The sequence below is a fragment of the Dromiciops gliroides genome, chromosome 3 (assembly GCF_019393635.1).
Source record: "Dromiciops gliroides isolate mDroGli1 chromosome 3, mDroGli1.pri, whole genome shotgun sequence".
Taxonomy (NCBI): Eukaryota; Metazoa; Chordata; class Mammalia; order Microbiotheria; family Microbiotheriidae; genus Dromiciops; species Dromiciops gliroides.
In genome coordinates, this window is record NC_057863.1 from 650,099,409 (window position 1) to 650,115,626 (window position 16,218).

General features: G+C 44.3%; 1 protein-coding gene across 1 annotated transcript; it reads right to left on the bottom strand.

Moving 5' to 3' along the window:
• Positions 1-883: 883 nt before the first annotated feature.
• Positions 884-8,640, bottom strand: LOC122751320 (paired immunoglobulin-like type 2 receptor beta). The gene is made up of 4 exons (XM_043998322.1): positions 8,595-8,640; positions 7,851-8,231; positions 4,006-4,157; positions 884-1,379 (listed from the first exon to the last, which is right to left on the bottom strand). The coding sequence occupies exons 1-4, from the start codon at positions 8,638-8,640 to the stop codon at positions 1,323-1,325; spliced, it is 636 nt and encodes a 211-aa protein (XP_043854257.1). The 3' UTR covers positions 884-1,322.
• Positions 8,641-16,218: the final 7,578 nt, after the last annotated feature.

Consider the following 16,218-nt stretch of genomic DNA (forward strand, 5'->3'; position numbering starts at 1 on the left):
CAGAATAGAGATGAACTCTTTTTCTCCTTTGGGCTAGAGGTAGGAGAGGATGTGGGCAGAAGACCCAACAGGAAGGATGCAGGTTAGATCAAAGGAGAGATTTGATTTATCGAAGAAAGGTCAAGAGTGTGAGAGAGAACAAAGGCAGCTTCATTTCCACTCTGGGAGACACAGGACAGGATAGGGCCCTTTTGTGGTCTAAGAGAGTCTATCAAAACCTGAGTCAGAGGAGGGGACAACACAACCTAGAGCTAACACCCTTAGGAATTAAAAGGGAAAGTCTGGATTTCACAACTCTCAGTTCTTCCTCATCCTGGTTCTGCCACTACTCAACCTTCTTCTTTCTTCCTTTCCTCACCAGATGTCTGTGCCATCTTTATCCTCATCTTGTTTCCCAAAGGACATTAGAGTAGAGGTAAAGGTGCTGTGTTCCCTGGGACATACAGGCATGGGACCATGAAACCCCTCTTATTCTTGCTGCTCTTGTTCCTAATTTGCCAAAGTGGTTGCTATTAAGGTGTCAGGGCCACAGTACTAAGGGAAACGTATTTTTCCAGATGGTGAAATTGAGGCATGGGTACTGTTCTCTGGGGTTATCCTGGAAGTCAGTGAGATTGGAAAATATGTCTTCTTTTCACAATCTTCCCCCTCACTCAGAGTTTGTCTTTCAGAAAACCCAGTCTGCCCTTCTGGCCAGATGGTGAATCTACCATCATGGTACACGCCTTCTCCTTGCTCATCTGGAAGAGGACACTCTGAAGAGGTCCAAACCACCCTGGCATGGCTTCTCTCTGGGTTCCCAGAGAGTTCAGTTCCTCTAGATTCAGAGTCCAAGAACTTTTTTAAAAAAATGACACTTCAATATAATTTATTTCCTTTGTAATCTTAGGCATTTTCTCTTATGTATTTAAAAACATTCTGAGAAGGGTTCCTCAGAGTGCCAGGCATCTCCATGACCCCCCAAATATTGAGCATCTGTTCTAGGACCCAGAAGGTAAGGGTAACCCCAGGACAAGGGGCTTACTTCTTCCTCTCTCTCTTGTTAGAGCCTCTTGGGAGTTGAGGATGAAGAACTTGGGGTCTCTCCAGATAGCTTGATAACCCATCTAAAATTTCTCTAGATTTCTCAGCACAACCCAAGACTATTCTGAATATCTCTCAGCCTGATGAAGTTTCACTCCCATCTCCCACTCTGGATTGCTCCATCATTATTTCTTGTAGTATCTTATTCCCCAGGGAGCTAACCAAGAGTTTCAATGTGAAGATGGCTGCATACTGTGAAATGGTCCTGAGATGTGCCACCATAACATTTTTTCACATGCCTAGGATGCCAGGGCTGACCTATCCTGGACTGGGATCCCAGGGGGTTGATCCAAGACCTGAGGAAGGAAGAAGAAAGTCAATATGATTACAGGATCTTCATCAAATATCCAGTATTGGGAAACACCCATGGGACAGAGCTCAAGGGGCTTGAGGCTGAACCCCCATCCCTGTAGCAAACACTCACCCAAACCTTCAACCTCCCAGGCCCCAACCTCAGCTCAGCTCAGGTCATAGAAAAAAAGGCTCTGGGTGAATCAATTGATTGAGCCTGATTGATTCCCCATGCCTTGCTTCTGCTTTCTGACCAACGAGTTTAAGGTGGAGAGGATGGACTCCCAGCCCCAAAGCCCACTTCTAGAAGAGGGGCATAATTATGAACACAGCCTCTTACTCACTGACTCAGAGAAGCCAGGTAGTAGGCAGCATTGTCTTCCTTTAGCTTCATTATAGGGAACCCTGAAGGAAGAAAGTCTCCCCTCCATGGGAGGTGGGGGTTTGGTGAGGACAGGATGATGGGCATCAGGAACCAGCTCCCTGTCCTCATAAGAGCCCAGTGAGCTCGAAGGGCCAAGTATGGTGTGCAAATAAATGCTTCCAAATAGTCTCTCCATCTCATTCTATCCCCCACTTATTTGCAGTGGAGTGTTGGCCTCAGCACCAGGGACAGTGCCCTATGCTGGGAACTGTGGGGAGATTAGATGAAGGTAAGGCCAAAAGGCTCTGCCTTCAAAGTGTTCCCAATATGAGCAGGGCACACTAGGTTTCCTTCTCTAGGAAGTTTTCAGTTTAATAGGGGAGATGTCCTGTCCCATCCTTCTCCTTTTGCCACCATCAGTGACCCCATTTCCTCTCCTGGGATTGCCTTCATTCCTTAGTCTGTGGAAATGCCACCCTTCTGCCCATAAGATGTTTGTGCCTGAGATGAAGCCCTAGCTACCAGTACTAGTTACACCCTTACCTTCCCACCTTCCCATCTGTGGTCATTGTCTCTGCCTAGGGACCTAGGGAGGGAGGTCTTCCTTTTGTGGAAGGAAAAGATTTTTTTTTTCTGAGCAGGTCACACACACACACACACACACACACACACACACCAGAACAAATATACATGTTTGAAGGTTTGTAAAGTGTTTTATAGTCATTATCTTATGTGGCTTCCCAGCAGCCCTGGAAATGCTATTATTATCCTCATTTTACAGATGAAGATAACTGAGTCTCAGTATCCTCTGTTAAGTGACTAAATTAAGTGACTTGCCCAAGGTCCTACAACTAGGGGTGATTTGAATCTAAGTCTTCTGGATCCCAAGGTCAGGACTCGATTCTCAGTACTTGTCAAACTGTCTCCCACACAAACTTACTCCTTTACAAACACACCTCACTCCTGGCAAAATGTGTTGTGTGATGGAATAATGGGATTTCGCAGATACTCAAAGACCCACCTGGAGATTAATCTAGACTGATTGAATCAAGTGAGAGTGATTGACTGCAGATCAGCCTACTTCAAGTTAACTGGATTGTAATCACACCTGGCTAGCCCTTAAGAAAGTATTGTTCTCAGAAGCTACACTGTGAACTCAATTTGAGAACACCTTCAAAACCAATGGATTTGGAGAACAGCAACCAATCTCCTTGAAGTAGTGTGTAAGGACTGCCTCTGTTCCAGACCTATAAAAAGCTTCCACAATCAGCTTGCTGGGGAGTTCCTGATTAAAACAGGCTCATGGAGGAGTATTTGAGGAAGAACCCAACCAGGCTGGAACTCTCGGCTCGTAGGACTTCTTTTTTCTTAACTTTCTGAACTCCATGGGAATATCTGTATGCTTTAATAAATGTTTAATGCCCAAAGACTGGTGCTGAAGCTTCTAATTTAAGGCGACCACAATTTAGATTTTAAACATCACAGTTGTCATGGTAAAACAAGCAAACAAACAAACAAAAACCTTCAGTGAACAGGGAGCCAGGATGATTAGGTTCCCATTCCTAGTTCCATTCTTAACTCCCTGTGGGAAATTGTGGAGGTCAGGTGCCCACTCTGGTCCCCAGTTTTACCATCTGCAAAATGAAGGGGTTGGATTACATGGTCTCGAAGATTCTTTTCATCTGTGACCCTGGGATTCTTCATTTCATTTTCTCCTTCTTTTCATCCTACTTAATCCTGAAACCCTTCTCCTTATTCCCAACTTCTCAATACTTGGAAGTGGGGTGGTATTTGCTACAGGCATGACAGTGACCAAATGGAGCAGGATGAACAGACCAATAGTTTATCCAAGAGTTGGACATGAATGAACAACAACAACAACAACAATGGCACTAATCCACTGGGGTTTTCTTGGTAAAGATAATAGAGTGGTTTGCCATTTCCTTCTCCATCTCATTTTTACAGATGAAGATCTGAGGCCAACATAGTTAAGTGACTTGCCCAGGGTCACAATCTAGTAAGTGTCTGAGGCCAGGTTTGAACTCAGGAAGATGAGTCTTGCTGACTCCAGACCTGGTACTCTATCTACTGTGCCACCTAGCTGTCCCACCCCACATATAGTAAATGACAAATAAATGATTGTTGATTGATCAACTGACCAACTCTGCAATGATCCTGCCTGAGTAGGGTCAGTGGGGTGAGGCTAGGGCAATACCCAACCTCTCCTGTTGAGAAGGACTTCCCCAGAGAAGACCCACTCACCATACCTTAGGCAACACCAACATTTCTATTATCACACAGACTCCAATTTTATGGATGAGGCAGAAGCATAAGATCACAATGAGATTTTTCAGGGAGTTGGAGAAAAACTCGGAGGCTGGACCCAGGGGAGCTCTGTCATTGTGATGTGTCGCACCCTCTGGGAGGCCATGCTGAGTCGGTGGTACTGGGGAGAGAATAAAACCATCAGATCTGGATGCTCAGAGAATTCAGTCTCCCAGTGAGGACAGAGGCAGCAGAGGGGAAGAGTGTGCTAGGACCTCATCCGAATCTGGGACTAAAAGCTCTGGCTCCGGCATCTTCCACTGGCTGTCCCTCATGCTGGAATTCTCTTCTTCCTCTTCTCTGCCTCCTGGCTTTTCTGGCTTCCTACAAGACCCAACTAAAATCCCACTTTCTGCAAGAATTCTTTCCCAATTGCCCTCAATGCTAATGTCTTCCCTCTTCCCTCTGTTGATGATTTCCAATTCATCCTAGACATAGCTTTTTTGTACTTGGTTTTAGGTTTTTTTTTTTTTGCATGTTGTCTCCCCCATTAGACTGTGAACTCCCTAAAAGCAGGGACTGTCTTATCATTCTTTGTATCCCCAGAGCTTAGCACAGTGCCTGGCACACAATAGGTGCTTAACGCATGATCATTTACTGACTGATCTGAGTTCAAATTTTTCCTCAGTCACTTCTTAGCTGTATAATCATAGGCAAGTCACTTAACCCCTCTCTGCCTCAGTTTCCCCTCCCTAGACTCTACAGTAAAGCCAAAATGGACACCCACACACACCCACCCACCCACCCACACCCACACAGCCACCCACCCATCTACCGCTCCACCGCTCTGCCTGGAGGCAGCCTGGAATACACTTTCACCTTGATTTCACTTCTTAGAATTTTTTCCTTCCTTCAAAACTCAGATCAAATGACACATTCACTACCAAGCCTTTCCTGATCCCCCCTCCCAAATCTTCTTGCTTCCCTCTGCCAAGTTTAACATGTATTCATCTAGTATACATATTTTGTATAGAGTGTAAATGCCTCGATGGCAGAGATTGTCTCATTACCTGGTACACTAGGTGATATTTACTAAATACTTGTTGGTTAATTGCTTGTTAAGGTCCCTGCCTATCTGTGTTTCTGGACTACCTAGAACAGGATCAGGGTGAGGGGCAAGGAGGGAGCTCCCTGTACTTTGCACTCTTCCTTCCAGCATTCCAATGAGACAATCTCCCTCCTAGCCCACAGGCTTGAAGATTGCAGGAGGCACACACAGGAGTAGTGGCAGTCAGAAGTACCCAGGCCTTTGGGGGGACGGAGAGCAGCTATGGGGAAATAAGGAGAGAAACCACTCTTTTCTTCTTGTTCCCCTTCCCCAGCTCCCTTGGCTAGAAAGTTGACAAGAACAACAAGGACCAAGAAGTGAACTAAGTTCCTAGAACAAGTCACTGATGCCTTCCCCACTTCCTCTTAATTCTAGTGCCTTCCTTCTGTTAATTTTCCCCCCTGTTTATCCTGCATATAGCTTGCTTTGTATATTTGTATATTTGTTTGTATTTATGGATATAGATATCTCTCTCTCTATTTATATACATACATACATGCATACACACATACATATCCCTTCTCAATTTCTTTTTATCTGTCATGGATGTTTCATCTAACATCATTCTTCCAGTCATCCTGGTCTCTTCCCCCCTCCTATCCACTCTGCTGTTAAGTCCAGTTAATTTTACCTTAGTATCAGCTCTCTTATATGCCCATGTTTATACAGTGTCTCTCTCATCAGATTGTAAATTCTTTGAGCATTTCCTCTTTTTGTATCCCCAGCACTTAGCAAAGTGGCATGTAGTAAGTGCTTAATAAATGTTTGTTAGTTGACTGATTGATGGAGCTGGAAGGCAAATTCCAGCCTCTTGGTTCCTGGGCCAAAGTACTTTCCATGACATTCATTTTCAGGGCTGTGCTGGTAAATGTTTACCAAACAGCTTTCAGAACTGGTCTTTTCATTCTGGGAAGCAACTTGGAACTATGCCCAAAGAACTATCAAACTGCATACCCCTTGACCTGGCAATACCAGTACTAGGTCAGTATCCCACAGAGATCAAAGGAAAAGGACCCACGTATACAAAAATATTTATAGCAGCTCTTTTTATGGTGATAAAGAATTGTAGCGGATAGCTAGGTGATGCAGTGGATAAAGCACTGGCCCTGGATTCAGGAGGACCTGAGTTCAAATCTGGCCTCAGACACTTGGTACTTACTAGCTGTGTGACCCTGGCCAAGTCACTTAACCCTCATTGCCCCCCCCCAAAGAATTGGAAATTGAGGGGATGTCCTTCAACTGGGGGTATGGCTAAACAAGTTGTGGTATATGATCATGATGGAATACTATTGTGCTCTAAGAAATGATGATCTGGAAGGTTTCAGAAAAACCTGGGAAGACTTATATGAACTGATTCAAAGTGAAGTGAGCAGAACCAGGAGAACAATGTACACAGTAACATCAATATTGTAAGATAATCAACTGTGAAAGACTTGGCTACTCTGATCAAGACAATGATCCAAGATAATTCCAAGGGGCTTGTGATGAAAAATTCTATCCACCTCCAGAGAGAACTGATGGACTCTGAGTAGAGATTGAAGCATATTGTTTTTCCACTTTATTTTTCTTGCTTTTTCCTCCAACATGGCTAATATGAAAATATATTTTGCATAATTTCACATTTATAATGGTTATATTGTTTGCTTTCTCAATGAGTTGGGGAGGCGCTGGAGGGAAGGATAAAATTGGAACATTTTAAAAAATGAATGTTGGGGGCAGTTAGGTGGCACAGTGGATAAAGCACTGGCCCTGAATTCAGGAGGACCTGAGTTTAAAGCCAACCTCAGACACTTGACACTTACTAGCTGTGTGACCCTGGACAAGTCACTTAACCCCCATTGCCCCGCCCCCCCAAAAGAATGTTAAAAATATTTTTAAAAACCAACCATGCTTTCTCCATTATCATTATTTATTTATTTTTTTGGGGGGGGGAGCAATGAGGGCTAAGTGACTTGCTCAGGGTCACACAGCCAGTAAGTGTCAAGCATCTGAGGCTGGATTTGAATTCAGGTCCTCCTGAATCCAGCACTGCTGCTTTATCCACTGTGCCACCTAACTGCATCCCCATCACTTTTTTTTTTTTGTGAGGCAGTTTGGGTTAAATGACTTGCCCAGAGTCACACAGCTAGTAAGTGTCAAGTGTCTGAGGCCAGATTCAAAGTCAGGTCCTCCTGAATCCAAGGCCAGTGCATCATCCACTGTGCCACCTAGCTGCTCCCCCCATTACTTTTTTCTTTTTTTTTTCTTTTTTTTTTTTTAGTGAGGCAATTGGGGCTAAGTGACTTGCCCAGGGTCACACAGCTAGTAAGTGTTAAGTGTCTGAGGCCGGATTTGAACTCAGGTACTCCTGACTCTAGGGCCGGTGCTCTATCCACTGTGCCACCTAGCTGCCCCCCCATTACTTTTTAAAGTTGGACAATCCATGAAACAAGAAATCAAGCTCTGATTTGTAGTGTCTGCCAAATTTCCAAGGTAGAAATGCTCACACTGAAAATTTAGCTGCCAGCTCTCAAGAGTTGGCATGAACTGGTAGCATACCCAAGGCCATCTCCTACCTGACACCACCCCCCCCTTCTCTTTCCAGGGGTCTGTGTGACAGAAAGAAGAGGTGATGGAATCTTTAATCTCCCCTCCACCTCAGGAGCCTCTTTGCCTGACATGGGCTGAGGGTGGGGTCTTGGGGGAATTGAAAGGATCAATCACTATTTGAAGGGGCAACATGGAGAAGAGGACACTCACCGTCAGTCACCTTGACCTGGGTCCCTTGGAAGCTTGATATACTCTTTACTCCATAGTACTTTGTAGAAGCTGAGACTATGCAGTAATATAGAAATTCATCCTCCTTCATCAAGTCCTGAATGAGAAGGGAGCCTTTCTGCTCTTCAGGCTTCCAGTTGAGGAAGACCCGGCCCCAGAAAAATGGGTGGGGTTGGGAACTGGAGTTGTAAATTACTTTGCCATACAGGTGTGCCTGCATCCAGCAAATTCTTATGTTGGGTTTCTGGTTCAACTCCCAGGGAAAGGAGAATGTAAAGGGGATAGTGACAGAGCCATGGAGTGGGGCTGAGAGTTCAGAAGGCTGAATGACCTCACATGATGCCTTAGGTCCTATGGGCATACCTAGAGAGACAGAGAGACTTTATATTGGTGATTGAGGAACCTGGGAGACTTCCAGTGTCCTTCACCCCTTGCTTCCTAGAGAATCCAGCAAATCAGGGGCCAAGGGCTGAGCACCCTGTCCTGGGGATATCCCACTTCCTAAGCCATAGATGGGGAACAGGGTCTGAGAAGTGAAGGTCTGGAACAGAACTAATGGCTTGGAGGAAGGACCCCTGTGTCTTTGGAAGAGAATGTCTAGAATGAGACATATATGAAGTGTCCCATCTGGCCAGTTGTATGAGTTGAGTTGCCATCTCATTTCCTTCATTCTTACCCTCAGTCTCAGGGCTCCCTGTTAGTAACCCCCTTTCTCCTCCCACTCACCAGTCCAGCTCAGGACCCCCAGCAACAGAGCCAGGAGACACTGCATCGGCCAGGGCAGGGTACACAGGACCAAAGTGTTGATGTCTTCTCCTCTTGAGGATGTGAGCAAAGTAGAAGAAGCCTTTGAACAGGGTGACTAAAGGGGAAGAATGAACCACACCCCTGGAAGGGACAAAGTTTAGTTATCAGAGGTCATTTCCTGAGGAGAGAAGATGGTGGGGGTAGGATGGGGTCATATGCTAGTTCACTGGCTGTAGGGATGCTTGAGGTATCTCCCAGGACTGTCAGCCGCCACCTATGTCCCCTGGAAGGCATATCCCAGGAAGAGACACTCTGAGATCCAGCCATTGGGCTCAGAGTCAGGAAGACTCATCTTCCTGAGTTAAAATCTGGCCACACACATTTACTAGTTGTGTGACCCTGGGTAAGTCACTTTACCCTGTTTGCCTCAGTTTCCTCATCTGGAAAATGAGCTGGGGAAGGAAATGGCAGACCACACCCAGTATCTCTGCCAAGAAAACCCCATATGGGGTCACAAAGAGTCAGACACAATTGAAAAACACCTGAACATCAACAATGTGCCGGACACTGTGCTAGGCCATTAGAATGTGACCTCCTTCGAGCTACAGACCCCTTTTTGCCTTTTTTTTTAAAAATCTCTAGCACTTAGCATTGTGCCTGGCCCATTCAGAAAGCATTTAATAAATGCTTGTCCACTGATTTCACATCTGCCTTACATTAGGGTGGCCAATAAATTCCTCCGAGTGTACAGACTAAAGAAAAGCTCCAGCCCCCAAACCAGGGGGGGCATTCATTTCCTCTAAGGTGGGGGGGTGGGGATCAGGTACCATCCTGTGAGTGCTCCCCAAAAGGAGCACGAGAGAAGTCTGCTGAACCCCTGACCCACATCTGCTACCGTTAACAACAGGTGCCTGAGCCCATCCACCAGTCAAACTTTTGATCCTGAGAATGCACTCAACTTCACCTACTGACTTCCCCTGCTTCCTTTAGATCCTGACTCAAATCCCATCTTTGATAGAAAACCTTCTCTAATCCCTCTTAATTCTAGTGCCTTCTCTCTGTTAATGATTTCCTCTTTATCACACACACACACACAGCTTGCCTTCTATATATTTGCTTGCATGCTGTTTTCCCCATTAGATTGTAAGCTTCTTGAGGGCAGAGACCGTCTTTTGCCTCTTTTTGCATCCCTAGTGCTTAGCACAATGTCTGACATATAGTAGGTGCTTTATAACTGTTTATTAATTGGTTGATTTTTACTCCAAGGACTATTGAGCTCGCCCATTCACAAGCACCAGCAAAGGTAAGTTTTCAATCCTGAAGAGTTGAGGCCAAAGCTGAGCCCACTTTTATCCCTCACAAGGGGCTCAGGTGAGATCAGGCCTCTTGAGAATGCCAACTCAGACCATCATTCCCAGGTGTGACGACTAGGGCACTGGCCTCTGAAAACCCATCCCAGGGCACCAGGGATAAAGAGAGAGGCGAGCTGAGACAAGCGCCATGAGAACTCTGGGAGGAAGGAAACAAACACTGATTAGTGTGCCAACTATGTGCCAGGTACTGTTAAGTGCTTTACAAATATAATTTCTTTTTTTTTTTTGGTGAGGCAATTGGGGTTAAGTGATTTGCCCAGGGTCACACAGCTAGTAAGTGTCAAGGGTGTGAGGCAGGATTTGAACTCAGGTCCTCCTGAATCTAGGGCCAGTGCTCTATCCACTGTGCCACCTAGCTGCCCCATTTTTTGTTTTGTTTTGTTTTGTTGTTTTTTAATATAATTTCATTTCATTGCCACAATTCTGACAGGTAGGTGACATTATTACCACCCTGCTTATTTTACAGTTGAGGAAACTCAGGCAGACAGAGGTAAAATGATTTGCCCAGGGTCACACAACTTAGTGTCGGAGGCAGGATTTGAAATCAACACTTCCTGGTTCCAAGTCCAGCACTGATGTGGTGGGAAGAGATGATGGTCGTACCATACCAGAACCCAGTCCTTGGGAAAGACCCTACAAGAACCTTGTTGCTGCCGTGTGTTTCTTAGGTGATTACACTGAGCATAGACACCAAGGCAGATTGCATAGACTCGATGCATCCAACACATTATTGATCCTTCATGTATGGTTGCTGAGAAGATCCCTTTTAATTATAAAATTCTGTGATTGTATGGGCACAGCCTGGGTGGAATTCAGAGCCTATAAATTACTATGCATTGTTATCACTCTTGGGCCCTGGCACTCTATGCACTATGGCGCCCCTTAGCTGCCCCTAAGACAGCAGGTAGGATAAGACAATTCTATGTTATCTATGTGTATGTGTATGTGTATGTGTATATATATATATATATACATATATATATATATATATTTACACACATATATGTATGTATCTATTGTAGCCAACACTATAGTTCTGTAACCTTTGGAACAGATAGCTGGTCCATGTGTTCAACATAAGATAGATTTCAAGAAGATGGTGAGCCAAACTTTCTCTGGGCAATTTGTGAGGTGAGAAAGGGACTCGCTTTTAATACTTTGAAGTTTGCGGAGCACTTATCATATATCATCTCATTTGAACCTCATTATAACCCTATAGGTTGGCGTTATCATTGTCCTCATTTTACATATGAGGAAACTGAGGCTGACAGAGTGTTTAGTGGCATGCCCACAGTCACTTTTTTATGTCTTTTTTTTTCTTTTTCTTTTTTTTTTGTGGGGCAGTGAGGGTTAAGTGATTTGCCCAGGTTCACACAGCTAGTAAGTGTCAAGTGTCTGAGGCTGGATTTGAACTCAGGTCCTCTTGAATCCAGGGCTGGTGCTTTATTTACTGTGCCACTTAGCTGCCCCCCCCCCAGTCACTTTTAAAATAAATTTAATTTGAGGGGGCGGCTAGGTGGCGCAGTAGATAAAGCACTGGCCTTGGATTCAGGAGTACCCGAGTTCAAACCCGGTCTCAGACACTTGACTTACTAGCTGTGTGACCCTGGGCAAGTCACTTAACCCCCATTGCCCAGCCAAAAAAAAAAATTAATTTGAAAAAAAATTTAAATAGAGTCCCAACATTGACCCAACATATTTTGATTAAAAAATTCTGAGAGACTATTTCTGAGCAATTTAATAATTTTATTAATAAAGCCAGGGGCAGCTAGGTGGCGCTGCAGTGGATAGAGCACTGGCCCCGGATTCATGAGGACCTGAGTTCAAATCCAGCCTCAGACACTTAACACTAGCTGTGTGACCCTGGACAAGTCATTTAACCCCAATTGCCTCACCAAAAAAAAAAATAAATAAAAATAAAGCCAGCATGTTTATTAATAAAAAGATGGTCATTTGGCTGTCTCTCTTAGACCAAAGACCCTCAGTGAGGGTGGGCTCACAGTTCATATACCCTTTGAAGATGAGGCATGCCCATCAGCGTCCGATTATTTAACACAATGGGAAGTAGTCTATATTAAAATGGGGGTCTTGGGGTACAGGTTTTGGTTTACCCATCTTGGTCAAAGAGACATCAATTTCCATATCGCCTGTCTTGACAGTTGGGAGAATCAACATTTCCCCAGGATCTGTCAGAGCAAACACAATTAGCAGAAATACACCCATTAGCCCAAACTTGGAATTTCTTTTACTGTCTGATTAGATCTTGGCCTGGGTAATTAAGAGAGATTTCCTGCACTGGTTGGTTTCTGGATGAAGAAGTAGAAAAGGAAAGAGAGAAAGAAAAAAACACACTTTGATCTTAATACAATAACTAGTTATTAAATAAATACAAGAGAGAAATATTCATTTCTCATTGCTCCTGTCAATCCCTCTCAGCTCTCTGACTCTCTCCCTGAACCACCCTCAATGAAGCAGTTCATTCCTCCATGAGCCTGGGTATAGGGCACATGAGGTAGGGTGAGAGGGTGAAAGAGATCCGGTTGATTCCAATGGGCCAGAAGAGGGGTCTCTGGGTAGGTGAGTGACAGAGAGGGAGCCCAGCCTCTCAGACATGCGTTTAGTGGACAGAAAGTCTTTGGGCACATGGGGGGGCCACCAGGCTCAGCTGCCCCAGAAAGAACAACTCCTGGCCTGTAGAACAGATTAGGGTGGGTGAAATCCTGGCTTCCTTAATTTGGGCTTGCCAGGATTCTGTCCTGCTCCTCCTACAAATTTGCCCCCCTAGCATTCATCACACACACACCCTACCCCTACCCCTGCTATCCACACACTGAAAAAATATACTGTCTCCAAAGCTCATTTTCATACTGCAAACTTAACTTTGTTTTGGGAATTTTGCCTAGGGCTGCCCTGGATTGGATCTGCACTCAAGTTAATAAAGGGCCCTGAGGCCCCAAATCCTGGCAGCATCTTCCTGGGCATGGCTGCTTCAGCCAAGGGTGCAGACTGTCAGAAAACACCCACAGTGAGGAAGGGGTGAAGGTGGGAGGGAGAAGCTGGTGAGGAAGGGGAAGCGCCAAGGGACGAGGGGAAACTCCCTCAGAGGCGCTCAGGGCTAGCAGCTGCAGCCTGAGCTAAGAAGCCAAGCAACCTTTATGTTAATTGTGGAGCAAGCTCGAGCCTCTCTGATCCCCAGAATCAATCAGCCAGCCTGAAGCCACCGAGCCCTGGCTACGTGCCAAACTTGGGGAGGAGGTTGTGGGCTCTGCTTTCTTAAGATCTCATTGCCTTTCTAATCTCGAGTCCCTCATTTACTTTCCTCTCTCCCCCCACTTCCTGCAAATTCCCAATTATATGAATTAACCAAATGTCTTTCCATTTGCCCAGTATTCCCAAGATTAAGAAATATCCAAAGAAAAACAGTGTTAGTCACACAACTGAATTCTTCTTCTCCCCCAACTTAAATGTAATTATTTTTTCTAATAAGCATTTATTTCCTTTTTAAAAATTAAATTATTTTTTTCAACAAAGAAAATTTTCTTTCTCTCTTACGTCTAATTCAATCCAATCCAATAAACATTTATTAAGCATTTGCTATGTTCTAGACACTGCTATGTATGTGTTATGGGAATACAGTGGGACCCCAAGAAACCGAAAGATCCCAACCCCCAAGGCCAAGGGAAAAGCAGCTCTCTCTCCCACCTCAGGGGTGTGGTGTGGCTGGACATGACTCCAGTATGCTGATAAGCAATACTAAGGTCTGCAAGAAGATATTCAAGTTATGGATGGGTACTGCATATCCTACTGATACCCCATTATCAAAGTTCCCCTCTTGGTTATTTGGCCTTACTCTTTGTAATTCCCTTCCCTTTCTTTATTTTGTAAAGATACAAAAGATCAGGTCTTCTCTCTCTCTCTCTCTCTCTCTCTCTCTCTCTCTCTCTCTCTCTCTCTCTCTCTCCCCGTGAGGCAACTGGGGTTAAGTGACTTGCCCAGGGTCACACAGCTAGTAAGTGTCAAATGGCTAAGGTCAGATTTGAACTCAGGTCCTCCTGACTGTACCACCTAGCTTCCTCAAGACCAGGTCTTCTCTTACTTCAGTGGGACAGTCACCAAGGTGATCTGTACCCCAGACATTATTCCTCTCTCCTAATAAATATCTTTTTATTTTACAAAATTTGTGATGAGCCTCCAATTCTTTGGGCGAGCTAGCCCCCTGAACCAGGTCACAAGTCCCCCCAAACACTAAGCACTGGGGATACAATTAATGAAAAGAAAGACAGTCTCTGCCCTCAAATAGCTCACAATCTAATAAACGCATATCCTTATCTCCCCTTGAGAAAGAAAAACAAAACCCTTTTTAAAAAAAATATATGGATAGCCAAGCAAAACAAATTCCCACATTGCTCAATCTGCACCCTGAGTCCATCAGATCTCTATCAGGAGGTAGGGGGCACACCCAATCAAGCATCATCAGTCCTCTGGAATCATGATGGGCCATTGTGTTGATTAGAGATCTTAAGACTTCAGAGTTGTTTGTCTTTATAATGAACAAGTTCTAATTTTTTTTCTCCCTTCTAATTGTACCAACCCCAAATCAAATAATTTTTAATAAGTAAGAAGAAAAAGAAAACCCTCATAACAAATATGCATAGTCAAACAAAACAAATTCCCATACTGCTCACATCCAAAAATGTAGATTTCATTCTGCCTTTTCCATCCATCCCCTCTCCTGGCAGGAGCTGGGTAGCAAGCTTCATCTTGAATCCTCTGGATCTGGGGTTTAGCAGCATTGTTGATCAGAGTTCTAAACTGTAGCATTGATCAGACTGGTCTGGCTGAGAGACCGAGAGTAATGTAGGTCCCACCACCTGGCCATGGCCATGGAGGAGGTGGGCTGGCCCCTCTCCCACCTCAAAAACTGCACCCACCTCCATATCTTCCCAATGCTCTCAAGGTTACTGAGATTTGCTCTTTTCTTAAAAACAAAACATTTTTATTGATATCTTTTGTTTTTACATTACCCAGATCTCCCTGTTTTCCTTCTCCTCTCTGTTCCCAGAGTCATTCCATATTAAAAAAAAAAGGTTTTTTTCAAGAAAACGGGGGGGGGGGAGTCGACAAAATTGATCAACACACTAGATTTTCCTTTTTTAAAGTTTTAAAATTTAAAAATGTTTAATTTAAATATTTAATTTTTAAATTTTCTTTTAATAAATACAAAATTCTTGCATTTTGGTCACACTCTCCAAGAAGCAAAAACAAACAGAAAAGTCAGTCCATCCCCACAACTCAGTCCTACAGGAGGGAGGGAGGAAATAAGCATTTATTAAGCATGAAGTGTTTTACAAGTATGAACTCTTTTGATTCTTGCAACAACCATGTGAGGTAGGTGCTTTTAGTATCCCTATTTTGACAGAATAGGAAATTTTACAACGGTTAAGTCACTTGCTCAGGGTTACACAGCTAGATCTGTATGACTCTGAGGTTAGATTTGAACTCAGGTCTTTCTGACTCCAACTCCAGCACTTTATCTACTTTATCAGAAAGTCCCCTTCTGAGATGTCCTGTCTCTCTGTCCTAGAGTCAAAGGTCAAAGGATGTCAAGAGAGGTGGGTTTTTCTGTGAGAGAGGCTGTTGGAGACCCCCTTGACTTTGAATAGGGTCTGAAAGCTGGGCCTGTAGTCTGTACTCATCCAAGGTGGATTCTGGACTCAGACCTATACCCCTCTCTTCCCTCCTCCCTTCCCCCTAACAGAACTGAGAAGTAGGAGATATTGGCCTTAGGTTCAACTTTCCCGGGCTTGAAGTACCCAGGTTGTATAAGTATAGTGCCTGGGATAATCCCCCAACTCAAGGTTAATATTCCAGAGAAGATTGTTCCAGGTTAAGGGTCTTCTATGGAACCATATCCTCTGAAATCAAAGTTTCTTTTGTTTTTGTTTTTGTTTTTGTTGAGGCAATTGAGGTTAAGTGACTTGCCCAGGGTCACACAGCTAGTAAGTGTTAAGTGTCTGAGGCCGGATTTGAACTCAGGTACTCCTGACTCCAGGGCTGGTGCTCTATCCACTGCGCCACCTAGCTGCCCTGAAATCAAAGTTTCTTAAACTGAATGTGGGGTGTTATGAAAAATTTGGCAACAGTAAAAGGTTATGTATACCTATTTTATGTACTTATACACTCAGGGTCATGTAAAAATTTCTTGGGCAAAAAGGTTTGTAAGTGAAAAA